This window comes from Branchiostoma belcheri, unplaced genomic scaffold, assembly GCF_001625305.1.
Source record: "Branchiostoma belcheri isolate BF01 breed outbred unplaced genomic scaffold, Haploidv18h27 scaffold52, whole genome shotgun sequence".
Classification (NCBI taxonomy): Eukaryota; Metazoa; Chordata; class Leptocardii; order Amphioxiformes; family Branchiostomatidae; genus Branchiostoma; species Branchiostoma belcheri.
In genome coordinates this window covers 134,584-153,982 of record NW_017804154.1, presented here as the reverse complement: position 1 = coordinate 153,982, position 19,399 = coordinate 134,584, and the positions used below count along the sequence as shown (strand labels likewise).

The 19,399-nt window shown below is 41.5% G+C and overlaps 1 protein-coding gene across 2 annotated transcripts in view; it reads left to right on the top strand.

The window, feature by feature from the left end:
- Positions 1-365: 365 nt before the first annotated feature.
- LOC109480802 (secretin receptor-like) overlaps positions 366-19,399 on the top strand; it is a 59,882-nt gene continuing 40,848 nt past the window's right edge. The window contains exons 1-2 of one of the 2 annotated variants that reach the window (XM_019783116.1): positions 366-408; positions 6,150-6,583. In XM_019783116.1, coding sequence (XP_019638675.1) covers positions 6,524-6,583 — 60 coding nt within the window. In that variant the 5' untranslated portion in view covers positions 366-408; positions 6,150-6,523. Of the gene's footprint in view, positions 409-5,083; positions 5,262-6,149; positions 6,584-19,399 lie in introns of those variants that run through there. The other variant, XM_019783115.1, reaches the window with a different exon arrangement.

Sequence of the window (19,399 nt, the reverse complement as noted above, 5' to 3'; positions counted from 1 at the left end):
ACTTATCTAGAATCGTAATTGGCTCCTTGTGGTAAGTGTTTAAATGTGCTTCTTGCCAGTGTTTTGTACAGTCCCTCCAATGTTTACCCAAGACAATATATGTACTTCCGTACGATATTTAATGGCAACTTAATGCCGATTGGGAAGGTTATATTGCTTTAATGACTCTGTGAGCGGGGAGGAGACGAAGTGTTGCGGAAACCAGCAGCATCTGCTGCACATTTCTGACATACCCAGGCCTACAGGAGAGGGCCTACATACACGTGACGTTTCCGCTCTAGTTCGTGACGTAGCGGGTGGTCTTGGATCCACGACGTACAGATCTGTTAGCGTTATCCGGACAAATTCATTCTGAAACGGCGTGAAACACCCAAAACCACATCGATGATTTCCGGATCATCAGATCTTGTAAGTTTGGCTTTATTCATTTTTCCGTATCGGTGACTAAATTATCCAGGAAATTGAGTATTCGTATCCACGTTGTCAACAGTGATGACGTGAATTCACTTGGATCACAAACATGTTTTTTAGCAGAGAATGAAATGGTGTTATGGTCCTCACATCTTTACCTTTCAGAAAGTAATATTCCAATACTAAATAAGTAGTTTGTATCTGCGGGACATAGAATGTTGTTTTATCTTAACTTCTGCTTTTCTTTTAACTGATTTTTCATCTGAATAGGAAAACAAAAATTCACATTACTCCATGTTTGACCTACTCTAGATTTTACTAGATGATGCTGAATAGTCTCACAAAACCAACAAAAAAGTCATTGAAGGTAAATAAACGGGATCCTTGAGCGATATAGATTGATAGGTTCATTGTACCCTTACGAGCTTTAGGATTGGATTAGAATATTTCATTTACTATCATTATTAATACAGCTGTCTGCAAAGTAAGGTTTAGTCACGTAGAAGTGGCCAGGAGTTTGCCGTCTTGAATAGTCCATAGGTTTCCTTCATCTTGCTGTCATGTCAGCTCTTTTACGTAATTAATCTATAGTTGACCGGACAAACTGTTTGGTAGGCTCAACAAACGTACCGGTTAATTTTAGACTTGTCGTCAATGCTACATCAGTTTAAACTTGTCGTTTTGTGTGTTTTACTGAGTGCCTTGTTGTAGATCAAAGTCATACCACGGCTAGAACTAGAGCAGATATCAGTGTTGACTTTTCCTTTATGCCGTCGTTTGTTTCAGGAAGAACTGCAGCAAATGCACCTTCATGATCATGATAACTCATAAAGATATTATAGCAACTGTCGACAGGTGACATCGAGATTTCTTCCTCATTGTCCATATTGTAGTGCCTACTTCACCTGGTTATGTTACCGAAGTACTGTTTTGTTTGTTTGTTTGTTTGTTTGTTTGTTTGTTTGTTTGTTTGTAATTCGTGATTTCAATCTTGTCTGTTTGCTACGTGATTATGAGTCACCATCTATAAACGTGATTTCTAAACTTCGCGACCCTTCCACGTCGGGAATTATTTTCTATTGTTTTATTATTGCCCTATTCAGACGGGGGAGACTTGCACTAGAACCCCAAACTTGGTCACTTTTCCAAACATATATATCTGGCAACAACTTTATATAAGTGAGTCATTTTCATAATTTTGGGTATTTCGAAAAGTGTTTGTCGGCAGTTGTAATTTTGGTTTAAACATGGAGGTTTTTTCTACTTCCATGGTTTAAACAAAAAAGCTTTCAGATTTTCAAATATGCCTTCCAACATCAATAACATAATGATGTAATTTCATTACAAATTCAATTGGGGGATTTGGTGACGTCATTGGTCAACACCTAGGATTGCGAACAGTACCGTTCGCTCAGGTGTAACCAGGATATTTTCACTTAACTTTCATGAATACTTTTCATTACTTACATAACATTATTAGTCCATTCGCATTGTATTTCTAGCATGTATGTTTCATCATCATGTATGTTTAGAAAGCGGATTTTTAAAAAAATTGCTGAATCATTTTGTACTCTGTATCCAAAATAGATCGCCCCCCCCACGGATATAAGAGGTCAAAATCCAACTTTTTTACGCAACTGTAACAGGTACAATGTATGGCAAGCTCTTCAGAGTTACTACATATCTGATATCTACTCTAGCGTCTTCAGTAATGCTGTTTCATAAACGTGATATATTATAAATGGAACATGCCTTAAATGATGATATGCAATAATTCTACAGTTATTCTGTCTAGAGTTGCGATCTAGATAAGATGGTGGCTAGATTTGATATATGACGTCATTTTTTGAGACGTCATTTTGACGACGTTGTTTGGCAACATGTCTTAGTAGATAGTTTATCATACACTCTTTTTATTAGCTTGTTTTGATACCTTTATTTTAAAGGAACAGCCTGGATGTTTTACCCCGATAAAATCACATACATGTCATAATAAATCAACATTACACCATAATTGTTTTAATTGATTTATAGCAGTACATAATCGTATGGAAATTTAGTGGTTTAAAGCCCCAGTTCCTGGTCACAGGATCACAAAAAAAGTGTCCGAACAGGGTTTTTAAAAAACTTGACATAATACCTTCAGGAGATAGAGCTTTGGTAGATTGCTTACTTTCTTTCCTCTTAAAAGATTTTTACTCCGTAGGTTTAGGTAGGTGTCTGGTAGCAGAGGTTCTCTAAGCAGATATTAGGTGGCTGTTGTGCATAATGGTGGCGAGTATCTTTTGGGATTGTGGTTTGCACCTACTGCGATACCTTGTCAAATGAATAATATGTAGTAAATGAAAAATATTGTTATGAAAGCTGACTTTGTTCATCTATCTAGATTGTGGTGTTGTTTATTTTATGTAGCCTGTGTTTACACTAGTAAGTCTGCAACTGTTTCCCCAAGGGAGGGCGGCAAACCTCTGGGCAGGTGGCCACCAGGAGCGCGATTTTTTAGTCAGGCTAGATTATTAGACCAGCGATTTAGCCAATTTTACTATACGTTGTTACCAGTTGTTAAGTGATCACACACTGTTTACATACACTATTACTGTTCTCAATCTGCAAAATATAAAACACGGAGAATTGTCGCCTATGGACACGTGTTTTTAGTTAGGTTGAAAATACTGAATCTATTTAACTGACGGTCTCCCAAGGTCCCACATCCATCAGTACATGGAGCTCCCACAGCAGGCATGCTGCACATCATGGTGTAATTATATCTCAGTCTGTACAAGGTTTTTATAATGTTTTTTTTCTCGTCGTCTTTATCGCGCAGAATACTTCCCGGCTTTTCGTGTTTCTTACAAGACTATCTAAACGCAGTCTGTTGAACTTTTAAGCTCTTCTATAGAAAATAGTAACATTATAGAGAGAATCCGTTGAGGCAACAGATAAAACGTGTTGCAAAGCTGCAACCTGCGTAAGTGGTTTAGTAGTATAGACTCGCCTCAGATACTTTCCAAAGCCCCACACAAGCTTGAGTTGGTCTGTAAAGACCACGGGTAGGGTACTGCTGGGTAGCGTGTTTGTCCCGACAGTCGTGTCAGCACCTTTAGAGAAGCAGTGTTCGGTGAGTGACATCGAACTCACCCGTGAGTTAAGTCTCAGTCGCATAGCTCTCCGTCTTTAGGAAAAGCACTACAAAGGACAGAAATACAGGATTAAAGTTCTAGTCTACCAACTGGCAGATCTGTGAGCCGGTTCTTGAAGTTTTAGATGGATGTCCGCCGTGCTGCGTCCGGAAGTCTTAGCTGGTGAGGAGGTATGTGTACAGAATAGTTAATATCGTTGTCAACTTCTCAGCGATGCAATACTCGAATCGTCCTGGGTGTCCCGTCATTTTGAAAGCAGGTCTCTGCAGAGGAGACAACAGGTAGTGTCGGTGCCCGTATTTGGGTACCAGATCATTACATCATTACGATCATTTAATGACGCCTTGGCATTATTGCCCTTAAACAATTTAATTTTTTTGTACTGCCTTCCTTATTCAGAGATCTATTAGGTCATAGTTACAGCATTATTGTTGTGTTCCACGTAGTCTATTCGGCAGTCTGTTCCTCACATGAAGTCTGCCAGGTTCATTGTCACACCTGCTGACCTCCAGTAACCCCTCCCTCGGGCCACGCGAGACAACATGGCTCTAAACGTGCCCAACATCGTCAACATACATGAATAAAACCTACGGGAAAATCGCCATGTGTAGCTATAATGAGAGTTAAAATCAAATTTCCCTTGCCGCTGTGAACAGGACAAGATTGCCAGGCTACCCCTGATCTAAATGCGTTCTTGCCGGTTGTGACAACACCATGCTTACTTAACCCAGATGTCGAGCCCAAAGGTCACATCGCGGTCGGGCAGGCGAAACTACCATTAGATTGACTGGGAGGGTTACAAAAGGTTTGAGCGGAGATTGCCCGGATCTATACTGGCATGAGAAAGCCTCCACTCCGTTCCGTAGCGCTTGTATGTGATCAGGACTTACATTTTAATGGCGGGTTTCCCTGTACTTCTGTCGGCCGGAATCCCGGGAAAGTCCGCCCGTTTGCCATATTGTAAATTGATTACTGTTTAAAGTGGCAAGTTTAAAACCAGATCAATAAAAGGCTTTCATCGAAGCACCAGAAGTTCTTTGAAGATATGACTTCCGTGATGGAGGACGATAATAACAAAGTCTGCATGACCGTTAAAAGCGCTGTGGGAGACGGCTGCAGTAATGGTCTGCTGTGCCGAGTGCAGTGGCTGTGCACCTGTGCATATTAATATGAGACCGGCGAGGAGGCATACAAAACTATGTTCGTGAAATGGAGAGAACGTTTTGTTAAAGTTGCCTGTTGTTAAAGGGTCGATATGGATCTAGATTATGACTATAAAAAGACATATATATATATGTATACATCATTCTACATTAACATGAAAACGATATCAAATATTTGTACTTTACGACCTTGTTTTAATTTTCATTCCCAGTCTTCGATTTCCCATCCGCAATGCTGTACATTTTCGCGGACAGGACAACCCTCCTCCGGTCAGCCAATGAGGATCGGTTAGGGGGAAATTTGCTTCTCCTGAGGTCATACGTCATAGTTTGCGCCCAAAGTGATTAAGGACTTGGATCATTACTTCCGTACATTTCCGTCCGTTACTTTCATTACTATTGTACATGTTTTCAGTTGCGATGGTTTTGGATTGTGTGTGCGGTTGGAAGGATGATGAAATACTAAGATTAATAATATAATTTGATTTAATTCGCTCGGGATACGAGTTATGATTTTTTCTATGCGACACCGTTGTAACATGTGTAGGTAAGTCTAAAGTTTGTTTTTTGTTGTTAATGAGGTAGTGTATGAGCGACAAGGTGGGAGAGAAGAGGTTTCCAACAGTATCAGTAGAGAGAATAGATAGTTATAAATTCACATCGGGAATTGTGTTGGATGTAGTGGAGGGATGAATGTTGGCATGGTTTGTTGTTATTGTACAGGGAGGGCCGTTTGTCCAAGTGTTGTTTTATTAACCAGATGTATTTGACACACACTTGAAGTTTGAAATTTACGATTTCTTGTTGAATCTTGTTTATGTTCATTATTAGACCTCACATCAATGTGAAGGGATGTCTGGGTTGATTTGTGGATTAAGTTAATCTTTTCTGGCTGTTCCTATTCATCTTTTCTTGCCTTGTTCTCAATGTGTCTGACTTTACCTCTCCTCCTCTACATTGTCTCCCTCTCTTTCTTTCAGAAACAGGAACAAAAAAGAGGCATGATAATCTCAGCAAAACCATAATAGTATGAGCTATGTTCACGGCTGGCAGGCATAAGTGGCAAGTGCATTACTGTCACGCCGTTGACTGGGCACATGTATGTTAACGAACCGTGGCTTATGAACGCCGGAAAAGAAGCACATCAAAATCCATACAGAAGACAAGGAGATTATAATCGGTGGTGCTTGTCTTATCTAATGACATTGATTCGTTGCACATCCATTCCACGCACATCAGCCCCTGTGTGTTTTCTCCCAGACGGTTTTTCCGCCTGTGGACTCTGACATGCCGTCGTCAAATATTCTCACGGCGTCTCCCACGAGGATATGCCATATAATTCAGTACTCGACTTGGTAATTTAATGGCAAGGTTGGCATGAGCAAATCTTGAAGACTACATGACAAAATAAACATTTTCTTCTTCTCTCCCACAGCCAACTGTACAGCTGCCTGGTCCGTGAGCGGCTGAGACTTCTATCGGAGCTGGGGTCTGCACGAAACGGTTACTAAACAAAACGCCGTCGCCGCTACTCAAACTGCAAGGGAGGACGATTTGTGGTTGAGCGGTAACACGACACCGCCCAGCCCGGGCCTGCTGCCGCACAGTTCCCCCGGAAAGAAACTCTCACAGACCCTCAGCCGCTCCAAAAACCACTTTAAATAGCTCTTAACTTCACTTCGGGCGACAGGCCATAAACAACAAGCGATCTTATCGGGACGTATTTCGGAGTGCGTTAACAACTGTAGAGGGACCAGGATATCCTGACCTGAACTTTTGGCCATTAGCAGGATAGAAGCGACCGACAGCATGTGGGGGGGACGGCGTGGTGTGGCGACTCTTCTCATTTTTACGGTCCTCTTAATACAGGTACGTGTTACCCTGTATTCTAGCTGAATATTTACCTCATGATGATAGAACCACAACCTCTATCGCAAGAGGGCATCAACACCTATAGAGTTGGATTATCACGGTATTGTTTGGGAATGGGCAGCACCAGTGGTGTATTAACACAGCAGGCTAGTGTTTGTGTGTACATGTAGTGTTGGGTTACATCTAGGTTAATAGGTTCCGAAGCAAGGTCTGCTCTGAACGATGAGGAAATTGGTTAAATAGCAGTCACAATCTGCCTGTCCATCCAGCTTGTACATGTTTCAAGTTTCCATGTTCAAGTGTTTTGTTTGCTGCTATTGTTGTTGTTACCTTTGCCTGAGAGGTAATGTTTTTAGCGTGTGTAACGGTGCCTGTGGTTTAGCGCTATAGCCGCAGCATATGTTCCCCTCTATATCTCACTTTTCTACCCTTTGTTTGCCGCCTTTACGATTGGCGGATTATGAATGTTCTCACTGATTATTCAAAGAAAATCATCGCTTGCATTAATCATATCAGTTGATTCAATACTCCATTCAATGACAGTCTTATCTTAACAAAGAAGGTTATTCTAACTTCCCTCGTACCTATTAATAACTGATAAAGAAAGGAACATCGACAGTTATCACGATCGTCTCCGCCTTTCAGTGCTTGTCACCAAGGCTGGTCGTTAATATGGGAATTTCGATAGATGAAATGAAGACGTTAATTGCATAATGAAGGCGAAAATGCTATAATACTAAAGTGGTAACTGACAGGAATGTTATACTTGCAGCGTTTGTAAAGGCGAATATTATCAATATAACTCATGCATATCACGGCCTCGTTTGCACAAAAGGCGCACAAAAGGTTTCAACCTTGTCCTTGGGAGAACGTGTGACGTGTGATAAAATCTATGCAAATGAGGACTTATCAGCATAAATAATGAGAAACCGCTAATGCCTTTTTGGTGAAGGTCTGTTGTCGTGGAAAACTCTTGTTGCTTTTTTTGCTTAGATAGCTGGATGTGGTGTATTTTCAATCCGGGCCTGCAGCGCGCATTTTCTTAGGAATGATATTTTAGTGACTGGATATAACGAGATATGGCCTGTATATGCTCACATTTACCATGTATACCAAAATATCAATTTAATAACCAAAAAATATCAATCTAATGACCAAATTATATAACTCATAATTTTCATCTATCCAAAAATATCAATATAATGATTCAATCTGACTGATGAAGGTTGAAATTTCAAATTTTAACGCCGAGAGGTGATAGTGCTGGTGTCACATCCTTTAAGTGCGCGGCCTACGCATGGAGTGCGAGGACTCCACATCACTTACTCGCTGTGTTTCCAAACTACAGACGCTCTAGTCTTGCAATATCCTATACTTGACGCTAGATTGAGTTATTTTAGGCTTTGCAAATAGATTAGGACGACTTGAAACCAGACCAGATTCTACTAAATTGAAATTGGAGATATCAAACAGCGGATGGTCCGGAAACAGCGGGACTGGTTGCTATTCCATGTTCACTCCTAGAATTATTCTAAGACTAGCGAAGTTAAACCTATTAGGCTTTTTTGGCTGCTATCTCCGGTTTCTGGACATGAGCAGCATGTAAACGGTTAGGCAGAGTCTTGAGTAGATAAACATGTCAGTAAAGGTTCTGTGTTGCCTCTCGTTGCAGAGGCATGTGTGGGGGCCCGCAAGCCCTTTTCCGTAGAGCGTAATCGGCCATTTTAATTCTACGTAGAGCGTAGACGGACCGCTCTTCGCATTTTGCGCAGAGCGTATCTGCTGTTTTAATTCTACGTAATGCGTTGTAGCCACTTGGAATTTATCGTAAAGCGTAATCGAGAAGTTTCCGAATTCAGAGTAGAGCGTTGTCGGGACCCCCCCCCCTTGCAGGCCCTCTCTCTGAGAGAGTCAGACTGAAGTTCATGTTGCCCAGCTGTGCGTGGCGTTTGTCATCACTGTGGGGTCAAGTGTTCTGGGTGTGCTACACCACCGGAAGCGTGCGGCAAGGGGAGGGGTTCTGTAGCAGGCAGTGCGGGTCATTAACGTGAGGGGTCCAGGCCTTGCCGGCCAGCAGCCGTACACACCGGCAAAGAGTACAGTGTCAGAGCAAAGGTTGAACTATGGTACTACAGAAACCATAGCTGTCTACGTGCTGTTTGTGTGTGTTTGTGTTGTATTTGGTATCATTTATGGTACCATTACCAAAGACATAATGCTACAAACAGAACGCGTTACGTGTCACGGTGGAATGGGCAGAGTTACACACGTACGTGTTCTTTACGAAGAGAATGGATTTTTTCTACAACAGACAGAAAATATTAGATTCTGTTTGATTCATTAAACCGTATAAAGGTATATGAAGCCAGGACTGTCCAACTAGCCACGGGCTAGCTCTCATTACTGGACAATAAACAATTAACAATAGGAAATAAGAACAATTATAATTCAGGAACAGAATTTTTCTGGTTTATTTTCTGTCTTAGTCTATTTCCTTTCGATTGCGTGCACTGTTGATTATTGTTGACTTCTTTGTGTATATTTCAGCGTGCATAAAATTCACACATACTGACACACTAACACACATACGAAAGCATACTCATACATTCCCCCAAACACACGCACTCACACAAACTCACATAGGGACAGACACGCATTACACACACACCGTGACAGTCATACAAATACGCATACACGAAAGCAAACACAAACACACATGCACCCTCAAAGATATACTGATAAACGCCCAAACATAAACACACAAAAACAACGCACATTCATGCATGCCAATTGGATTATTACTATTTCCAATAGGTCTAAGAGACCAGTTTATGGCCGTTTTCCTGTCCCCTGCCATGTATAACGTACCGTGCAATACTAGTATGTACCCATGCTGACAGTCTGTGAAGTCAGTGCCAATCAGACGGTCTAAAGTCCAGTATGTTTCAGTATTAACTGAGAAAAACACGGCTTAAGATATCAACAGCTATTATAAGGCAAACCTCGGTAGTGTAGGATGTTGGGAAATACTCATTTAAAGGCGAGTTATTTATAACTGTGCAGTGAAATAGATATCCTTGCCCTATATACACGAATAAACACGTACATGTGACATAGTATCGGGTTGGGTCACAAACCCAGCACCGCCCCGTCCGCTGAAAACTGGGACACGTCACTGATGAGAAGAAGGGTGAGAATCAGTCTGCTCCCGATGAGCGCGTGTGCAAAAATACACATTACATGTAATAAACAATTATGAACACTACTGCATACGCATGCTTTTTTAACACTCAAAGTACCCATTGACGAGAAAATAATGAACTTTTGTAGCCTAGCCTTGCTAACAACGTAACAGTGAAACATGAAACTTCTGGACAAAACAAAGTACAGGACCTTCCATGTTACACGCAAATATATGACTTGTTGACTCGTTTTGTTCTCAAAATGTGCTGTTCCTACCAACTGATTAAACCTTAGCACTTAAAAATGTTTTAATAAAACGTATATGTGCTTTGAAATTAGCTCTATATTTGACTTGAGATATCCTTTAAGATCATGTTGTCCTTGCACAATGCACGACAAGTGTTCATGTTTTCCACAACCTACCCCGACCCAACCATGGAGTAGGTCGTAAGCAATGTTGGCTGTGGTCGGCTGTTGTTCGGCTGCAACAGCCGAATGTTTTGAAAGGTTTAAAACATTTAGGTGTGGATGGGAGCTTCGGCCAAGTTTGGCTGGTTATTGGCTGGTGTTCGGGAGTAGGTCCGCAGTCTTTAGGGCTTGTTCGGGGGTCACAATTTAATCAGATTTAAAAGGTAGGTAGACGTGACGTGTCAGACTGTTCCCGAACTTCAGCCGACCTTAGTTGGCTGGCTAGTGTTCGGGAGCAAAGTCTCACGGTATAACCGCGACTTTACTCACACATTCAAAGTGGAAACACACGCATTGCTTGATGCCCTGGCAGCGTTATTCATCGTTCAACTAGTAAATTAAACAACACTATTCTGTGTACCAATACCCATCCATGCCCCTCCATGCACAAATGAAATATATCCACGCGTCAACCACAGCATGCGAGGGAAGCTTAAGGTGGCTTTTGTTTTCTTATCAAATTCTTTCTTACTTTCGTTACTTTCGACGGAAGAACCACGATACGTTGTCCTTCAAAGTTTGGAGACGGTATTATCATAATATAGCTAATTATAACCAACATAGCTTAGTTATAGCTTAGTAATGTAATCCAAAACAGAACAATATTTTGTAAACCATTAAATGCTGTTAAATGCTGCACACAGTTTTGATAACTAAAGATGTACAGCAAAGGACACAAGGTCTTACAATCATCTCTTATGACATTTTGATTTAATTGGCGAATGACTTTTGGTCGCTCATCTGTTGTCAACGGTCCCGTCCTTTAGAAGTAACAGGGCAGTGTGTTCTGCAGTACATTCCACTAGTGTGACGTGTGTTAGACATGCCATGTACGCTGCTGATGCCAAAGGTTCTATAGATGAGTCTGTACACATGCCATGCATTGCTTCACCGGAGAAGAATGACTTTGACATTTCCCTTGTGCCGTCAGGAGATGTTTACATACCGTTAGAGTTCATACCCTTTCAAATGGCACGTAGATGGCGTAGTGTTTACCAACCTGAATATGCATTCAGGGAACCGTGTTCTTCAAAATATGTCTTTGCTTTAATTGGCATGTCGTTAGATACATGCTACAACGTGGGGAAAATAGTAAACAAAACAGACACGCACCAACCCATAGGTTACAAAGTATTGTATGTTTGATTTCACTTTTTACCCTATGAAACGCCTGGAACAAACAGCTTTACAATTAATCATGAGAAATGGGGAGAGCTGCGGCTGTTTGTGGAGCTTTATGTGGAGTAGTCTGCCATGTCCATAGATCTGCACGTAAATTTATTGACAGTTGACGTTTAATTTTTATTTCAATTATACAGGACAACCAAATGCCTAACACCTAACAGTCTTAGAGGATAATGCAGCTGCCAGTAACGTTTACCTGATGACAGACGTAGGCAATGGTAACCCTGCCAGCCGCACGGCCTGCACTGTTACATGGTGTGACAAGTGCGTGGTACGGGGATAAACATTGGTCAACACTGCCGATATTGTTTAAGAGAAAGTGTCGGAAACTGCTGTGTGAATGGTGATCTTTGTCCCTCAGCAATGTCCAGAACACGCAGGGATTCAACATGTCGCACATGATCAAGACTGTATTACATGTCTGTACATATCTGTATTACATGTCTGTACATATCTGTATTACATGTCTGTACATATCTGTATTACATGTCTGTACATATCTGTATTACATGTCTGTACATATCTGTATTACATGTCTGTACATATCTGTATTACATGTCTGTACACATATCTGTATTACAAGTCTGTACATATATCTGTATTACATGTCTAAACATATCTGTATTACATGTCTGTACATATCTGTATTACATGTCTGTACATATCTGTATTGCATGTCTAAACATATCTGTATTACATGTCTGTACATATCTGTACATATATTACATGTCTATACATATCTGCATTACATGCCTGTACATATCTGTATTACATGTCTGTACATATCTGAATTACATGTCTGTACATATCTGTATTGCATGCCTGTGCATGTCTGCATTACCTATCTGTATATATCCATGTTCATATATCTGTTCATGTTTGTATTACGGCGGTTAATATAGGTTTAACCCTATCTAGACGGGAGGGAGTGCCTTAACTTTGATGTCGGGTATCGTCTGAACGGCTTGCCGCTAGAGCCAAGGAACTTTGTGACTTTTCCTGTGTCTGTGTGTGGTGTGTGTGTGTGTGTGTGTCTGTGTGTCTCTGTGTGTGTATGTGTGTATATGTTTCCGCATACTTTTGGTCAGCATAACTTCAGAGCGCCTTTATGGATTGTGATAAAATTTGGTATGTTCATAAGGCAAAGGTCAAGGTCAAATATGGGCCTCCTGGTGGATGACCTTCATACTGCAGCAGAACTTCCGGCTTTTGTATCTTTTGTCCTGAACATGCTATGGTCATGGATTTTTGGTGACAAATAGCTTCTCCTGTCAGGAATAAGTGGTGTGGGCTTTATCCCCCTAGCAGCTTGTTCTGGAAGTGCAGGGGAGTTCCTGGCGAAATGTATTAAAGCAGCTTATAGAAAGATGTATATGAATTAAATGCAAATCATGCAAATGAAGAATCAATTTGCATAATTTTGAAGGAAATTCTGTAGTTACAGTGTTTTACATAATAGTAGTTTATGGCAGGTGGAACATAAACAGATATTGATTATGCAAATGATAACCTAATTTGCATAATGAGGATTTATTAATGGTGAATGATGGTAATTGTATACTTTGTAGCATGTGTAAGTCACTATGCATATAATATGCCAATAAAGAGGTCATAAGCATAATTAATGAGGACATGTTCAAATGAAATATTGCCACATACAAAATATTAAAATTTGAGTTAAGAAAACCATCAATTAAACTAGGGTTTGTTAATTACAACCTTATTTCCATAATGAATGAGACAAATATAAAAAAACATGTACATAAACTCAGGGAGGTATGTATATTTCAGGGAGGTATGAAGTCTCCGAAATCAAAAAGTCATGTACTCATTAATTATGCAAATTACGTCCTCATTTACATAATTTACATTTGATTGTGTGCATCTCTGTCTAAGCTACTTACATTACCAAAAATTAAGAAAATATGTTGTTCCTTTCTTCAAAAGATTTACAGGAACTTCCCTGGGACCAAACCCACACCAGTTATTCCTGACATAAAAAGCTATCAGCAACTAAATCAAGACCATTTCATGCTCCGGTCGAAAAAACGGAAGTTCTGCTGCCCAAGTTTGTCTTCCCAAGACCTACCAACATACCAAATATCATGACATTCGTTTTTTTCTAAGTTATGCTGATCATAAGTATACAGAAACACAAACACACAGGCAAATCAAAACAATACCTACATTTTCATGTTTGTAAAAATTACGACCAAACCTTGTCAAGCGCAAAAGATACAAAAAACAGGATTTTATCCTGGAGTACCAACGTCAGTCGCCAGGTGGCTCACAGATTAACCTTTGATCTTCTCAAGGCGTAACTGCATACCAAATATCATAACAATCCATACTAAATAACATCACAATGCCTTACTATTGTTCGGCTTGCACAAACTACAGTCAGTAGATGATTAATCACTAAAACACACGTGACGAATGGTTTTATCAAGGACATTATTTTATAGACTTTTGGCAAGACACTAAATCATTAGTACTTTCTTCTTAAGTTACTTTTTTAATGGATTATTCCCATTGGCTCCCATTTGGTATGTTATGCTCGGTTGATTATGGAATTTCTATGAGAATTCACAGCCCAGAACTGTGTATTTAGCATGAGAGACGTTACCAAGGTTCATCAAGAAGCAGTATGGGAATGTTGGTGAGGGAATCACAAAATGATAGGCATCAACTGGAACGACGTTCAGTTTTGCTTGGGATCTACACACACGCACACACACACAGACACGCACACTCACACACAGACACGCACACTCACACACAGACACGCACACTCACACACAGACAAGCACAGACACGCATACTTACACACAGACACGCACACTTACACACAGACACGCACACACACACAGACACGCACACTTACACACAGACACGCACACACACACAGACACGCACACACACGGACACTCACACACACACACGCACACACACAGAGACACGCACACTCGCACAGAGACACGCACACACACGCACACACACACACGCACACACAGACACGCACACAGACACACACAGACACTCACGCACACACAGACACGCACACACACACACGCACACACTCACTCACGCAGACACAAAACTTACACACAGACACGCGAAGACGCACGAAAACTTACTCATTCAAACACTCACACAAACTCACACACAGACACGTGCACACACAAACTCACACACACATTCAGACACGCACACACAAACACACAGAAAAGTACATGTTGCACATATGGCCAAACTAAGATATTCGACGGTATCAATGCATCTTAGATATCTACAAATGTCCTTTGCTCAGAATGAACAATCTCAACATTCTGGTTTTCAGCTAGCAATGGTGATCTTACAGACTTCTTGGTTCTGTATATTTCAATCAGCCAGAAAGAAAGGTTTGAAATAAAAGATAATGTTCTCAGATCAATAAGACTAACTGTAACTGGGCCAAACGAGTTTGAATTACCGGGATTATTTTGATAAAACAATGCTTCATTGTTTCTCTGTTTGTCATATATCATTGCTTCTCCCTGAATTCATTAGTGTCAACTCTTTAAAGAATTCGGCAAAGTATTGACGTTTCTGTCACGTCTTATATTTCAAGCGATTTGCTTAAAATCAAAAAAGTACTTAGCGAGATTGCCTATTGACGTTACCTGCATTTAGAGACTCTACAAGTCTGGTAATTATCAATGCATATTCTGGTTCTGAAGGTTTAAGTTTCTTGTCTGTGTTCAGGGCAGAGCTTTTTTTTAACATTCACTACGTTCCTTACACCAATTAAATGGGTTGCTTTGGCCTAGTCGATAGCCGTAGTAGATGTCCGTGCTCATGTGATGTGGATATACTAGTCATTTGTCACCTATGTTCATATGAAACAAAAACTCTCTTGACACTTTGATGGGAAAATAATCCGCACGATCTATGCTTGAACAGCGCGTGGAGATTTAGAGGTGACCAATTCCTCTTTTTACAATAAGGTCAAATTCAGGTCTTTCTTTTCTAAATCCCTTTTGGTAAAACTGCCGGTAGGGGCTATAGTTCTGCAGAAAACTATCTAGACACAATTAAAATGGTAGTTTTACAGGGAGGACAGACAAAGAGCCACAAAATGTTATTAACATCAGGAGCCGTCAACCGTGAATACATGTGGGGCAACTGTTCAACGTGAAAGGATCATAACAAACATCAGTGTGCGTCATGCATATCACCGAGGATTGTTCGGCAACCCCCTTTACTAGCAACAGGGTTTACTTGAAGCCGAAGGAAGAGTGTTTGTCCGCCACCATTTGTAAGAATTCTGGCTTTGTCTCGTGACATGTAAAAAGACCAATAACCATTCAGAGTTAGAAACCAGAGTTATATGGAACTTCATCTTTTGGACGTGGTATACATTAACTTGATGAGATCTACAATACAATGTACATTTTGTAGTGCCTGTTATGGCTTATGCTGTTTAGGTCCGTTGGTAAGACACTGTTTCCCCTAAAGTCTGCTCATGTCCGCCAGGCTGCTGTAGTACAGCTTGTCAATCCTCTCCCCAATACATTACACCGCCCTCGGGGTCATTACGTCAGGTCAAAAGATCACTGCCTGCTGCATAACTTCCCCTGAGAAGGCTAATGGAGAAGTTTAAGCCCCTTGACAAGGATTTATGCCTGTCGTTTATTGAGGCGCCAGTCTCCGGAGTTTTGTTTAGTTTCTAAATAAAGAAAAGTCTAGATAAATAGTGAGAGAAAAATAAAAGGAGGCAAAGCAGCAGCTAGAGTGCTATCCTAGTCCAACAGATTATCGCCCTTCATCTGTACTGCCATTATGAAAATATATTCTTCCAGCGCGAAGAAAGATACTTAAATGTTCTTCATTTTGACAGAATTTGAAGGACATTGGTGATGTACATGCAGTCAGGTCGTGATTAAAGTAACCCTTTGATATCTTCACAAAAGTTATCCTTCGCTGAGATATCCGTATTCACAAGACGAAGAGATCAAAATTGTTGCTAAATCCAAGAGTCAACAGTTCAATATGTAGCACTGTCATCTGGATCTCATACCTTGCGATCAAAGGTGCATCGGAAGATGAATACGTGCCAAATCTGCCATTTTCACTAATGGAGTCGGCTTAGAAGAGTCATAATTACAGGTCCACCACGAGTCATTTCAGAAACCGTAAAGAGGTTTGTGTTCAGTCTTTTAACAAGTATACGTATATGGTATATAACTAATAGAAACGGATATCTCTGAGTAGTTTGGCTTTCTAATGATAAAAGTCACTCACTGCTCCGTTTGAATCAAATATACGTCTGTACGCTAAGAATATTTTTGAGTACGCCAACTTAAAGGCAATTTTATAAACATACTATAAGCAATGCACTCAGCTGATGTTGCACTACGCTACATGATACAGGTGCCAAAGCATGCATTTTCGTACAACAAATTTAATACTAACAAATCAATGATCATTATGCATTGTTTTCTAGAAGACTAGTAATCAAGTTTACTTGTTTGTTGAATTTTAGCATTATAACGTCCGCAATCAATGCACATAGGCCAAGAAAAAATTCTTTGTCAGGAATAATTAAAAAACCAAGAAAATATAACCTGCCATAAATCCAGAGGCAACTGTATCTAGGTTTACATACTAGCTGCTGGAAACAGTCTGACTCCGGAGACAACCGCACTAAACCATGCCTCACCATGTAGACTATATTCGTTGAACGTTCATGTCGCGGTCATCACAGAAACATGGTTTAACCCTGACTTACCTGACGCTTTGTGGGATATCGACGGGTACAACCTTTTCTCCAAACCGCGTCAAGGCAAGAGAGGCGGTGGGGTAGCAATTTATGTGAACAGCAACATACAGGCTAAGGCCATCGATGTTACAATCCCTAACGACTTGGAGTGTTTGTGGATAAAGATTCGGCCATCACGTCTTCCACGGGAGCTGCCTAGTGTTGTGGTATGTGCGGTATACAACCCACCTGGATCGCCGCATAGCGACGACCTGATCACCCACCTGTTAACTGTGGTAGACGAGTTAAGGTCAGTGACCCCCGATGTCGGACTGTGCATCGCCGGGGATTTCAACCGAACCGACCCCCAGGACCTCTGCAGAGGAAACGGACTTAGACAAGTAGTTGACGTACCAACCAGAATGGATGCAACACTTGACCTTATCATCACAAACCTTGACCACATGTACCATCCACCAACGTTGCTTCCGCCGTTGGGCTCCAGTGATCATAACATTGTTCACTTCAGCCCCAAAACACGCCTTGTAAGAAACGAAACAAGGCCAAAGGTCACCAGACCAATGCCAGACTCCAAGATCAGGTCCTTTGGTCAATGGTTGGTCACGCACGACTGGACTGAAGTCCTTACAGCAGACGACGTACAAACTAAGACCAACAACTTTTACCAGACTCTAACAGAGAAGATAGATCAGCACTTCCCTGTGAAAATAACGAGACTACACCACACTGATAAACCATGGATGAATACAGAGATCAAATCACTGATCAGGAAGCGGCAAGAAGCCTTCAAAACTGGTAAAAACGACATATGGAGATCACTACGTGGCAAGATTCAAAACAAAATTCGTGACACGAAAAAAAACTACTACAGAAACAAAGTCAAAACTCTCCAAAAAGACAACCCATCAAGGTGGTACCAGGAAATTAGAAATATGACAAACACTGGACGGAAGAACCTTACCCTCAACATCGAAGGTATTCCTACCAGACGACTACAAAACTATTGCTAATGAGATCAACAAGGTCTTGTGTGGAGTAACCTGTTCCTTGGAGCGACTGGACAGAGGTAAACTACCTGCATTCCTCCCATCTGAACCGGTGGACCAGTTACAACAAATGGATGTGTACAATGAGCTACGCAAAATCAAAGTGAGAAAAGCCACCGGACCTGACAACATTCCAAATAGAGTGATAAAAGAGTTTGCGTATGAGCTGTCAGCACCCGTCACATCCATTCTGAATGCATCGTTAGTTGAAGGATTGGTCCCCATGCAGTGGCGACAAGCTAACGTGGTACCATTGCCTAAAACGCGACCACCGTCAATCCAAGAACTTCGTCCTGTGTCCCTGACGCCTATACTGGCGAAGGTAGCGGAGAGATTTGTAGCGTCGTGGCTCTACAAGGACATCAAGCAATGCGTAGACCACAAACAGTTCGGCTGTCTCCCGGGTCGCTCTACGACGCACTGTTTAGTCGACATTGTAAATCAACTAGCGAGGACGGCTGATCGGAGAGGCACGATCACAAGCCTTGTGACAACGGATTTCTCCAAGGCATTTGACCGCGTGGACCATCATCTCGCGGTAACAAGCCTACTGGACATGGGGTTACGGCCGTCACTTGCAAACTGGCTCTGCGGTTTCCTCACCCAAAGAGCACAAAGAGTTGGATACAATGGGACCTACTCGGACTGGACGGTGACCACTTGTGGACTTCCCCAGGGAACGGTGCTCGGTCCTCTCATATTCCTCGCCATTATCAACAGTGCGTGCCAAGATGCCATCGCGTCGCGGTGGAAGTTTGTTGATGACATGAACTTGGCGGAGAGCCGAATGATAGGCGCGGCCTCTACCTTACAAACCGACCTAGACCAACTGACTGGATGGACAAACAACCGACAAATGAAATTACATCCTAAGAAGTGTAAAGTTATGCATGTGTCTTTCTCCAAAGTCCATGTCCCACGTCCCCAGTTCTCAATAGCCGGCGAACCACTGGAGGAGGTAAAAGCAGTAAAACTACTCGGTGTGCACTTCCAGGAGGACCTAGGGTGGGAACTACATGTCAACCATGTGGTAAAGCAGGGCAACCAGAAACTGTACTTACTCAAACGACTACGGTGTTTCGACCTCTCCCGAGAAGACTTACTTTTGTGCTACAAGACCCTTGTACGCCCAACATGTGAGTACGCCGCCCCCGCGTGGCATGCCGGACT